Source organism: Penaeus monodon, chromosome 22 (genome assembly GCF_015228065.2).
Source record: "Penaeus monodon isolate SGIC_2016 chromosome 22, NSTDA_Pmon_1, whole genome shotgun sequence".
Lineage (NCBI taxonomy): Eukaryota > Metazoa > Arthropoda > Malacostraca > Decapoda > Penaeidae > Penaeus > Penaeus monodon.
This window is the reverse complement of record NC_051407.1, coordinates 32,751,383-32,751,950: the sequence shown is the minus strand read 5'-3', so window position 1 is coordinate 32,751,950 and position 568 is coordinate 32,751,383. Positions and strand designations below refer to the sequence as shown.

General features: G+C 36.3%; 1 protein-coding gene across 1 annotated transcript in view; it reads right to left on the bottom strand.

Annotated features, from left to right (window-relative positions):
• Positions 1 to 568, bottom strand: part of LOC119587416 (zinc finger protein 358-like) — a gene marked incomplete at its 3' end in the record, with an annotated part of 14,558 nt that overhangs the window by 1,200 nt on the left and 12,790 nt on the right. Inside the window, 1 exon segment of the mRNA XM_037936152.1 lies at positions 37 to 204. Within this exon segment, the coding sequence (XP_037792080.1) occupies positions 37 to 204 (168 nt within the window).

Sequence of the window (568 nt, the reverse complement as noted above, 5' to 3'; positions counted from 1 at the left end):
TTATTATCCAAAGAAAATACTGGAAGACATACAAACCTGACCCCGCAGACATCGCACACAAATGGCTTTTCACCTGTGTGAATTCTACGGTGTTCCTCCATGTTCCCTCTTTGAGAAAAACACTTTCCACAAAACTCACATGAGAAGGGACGGTTTCCTGTGTGAAGCCTTAGGTGGCTTTCAAGATTTGCCTTCTGTGTAAATCTGAAAACAGGCAGATACAAGCATATAAGTGTATCACCAACTTTTAGAAGATTGATGTGCAGGAAAAATCATCATGTGTCATATGCAAATTTCAGTCACATTCCGAATCTGAAGCTGCCTTCAGATTATGAACATTTAGTACAGATGAAGAAAAAACAGAGAGAACAATAAAATAATATCTACACGGGGACCATCAAGTGAAATATTTACCAAGTTACTAATTTGGGCTATTTTGAAATATATGGATTTTTGATACCTTTCAAAACTGAAGAAACTCTCCTTTGCTTGCCAAACATCCATTTAACCAAAGAGAAATCTAAAATAAAATTTTCACACAGATGCTGCATTTCACTGATACAATGTA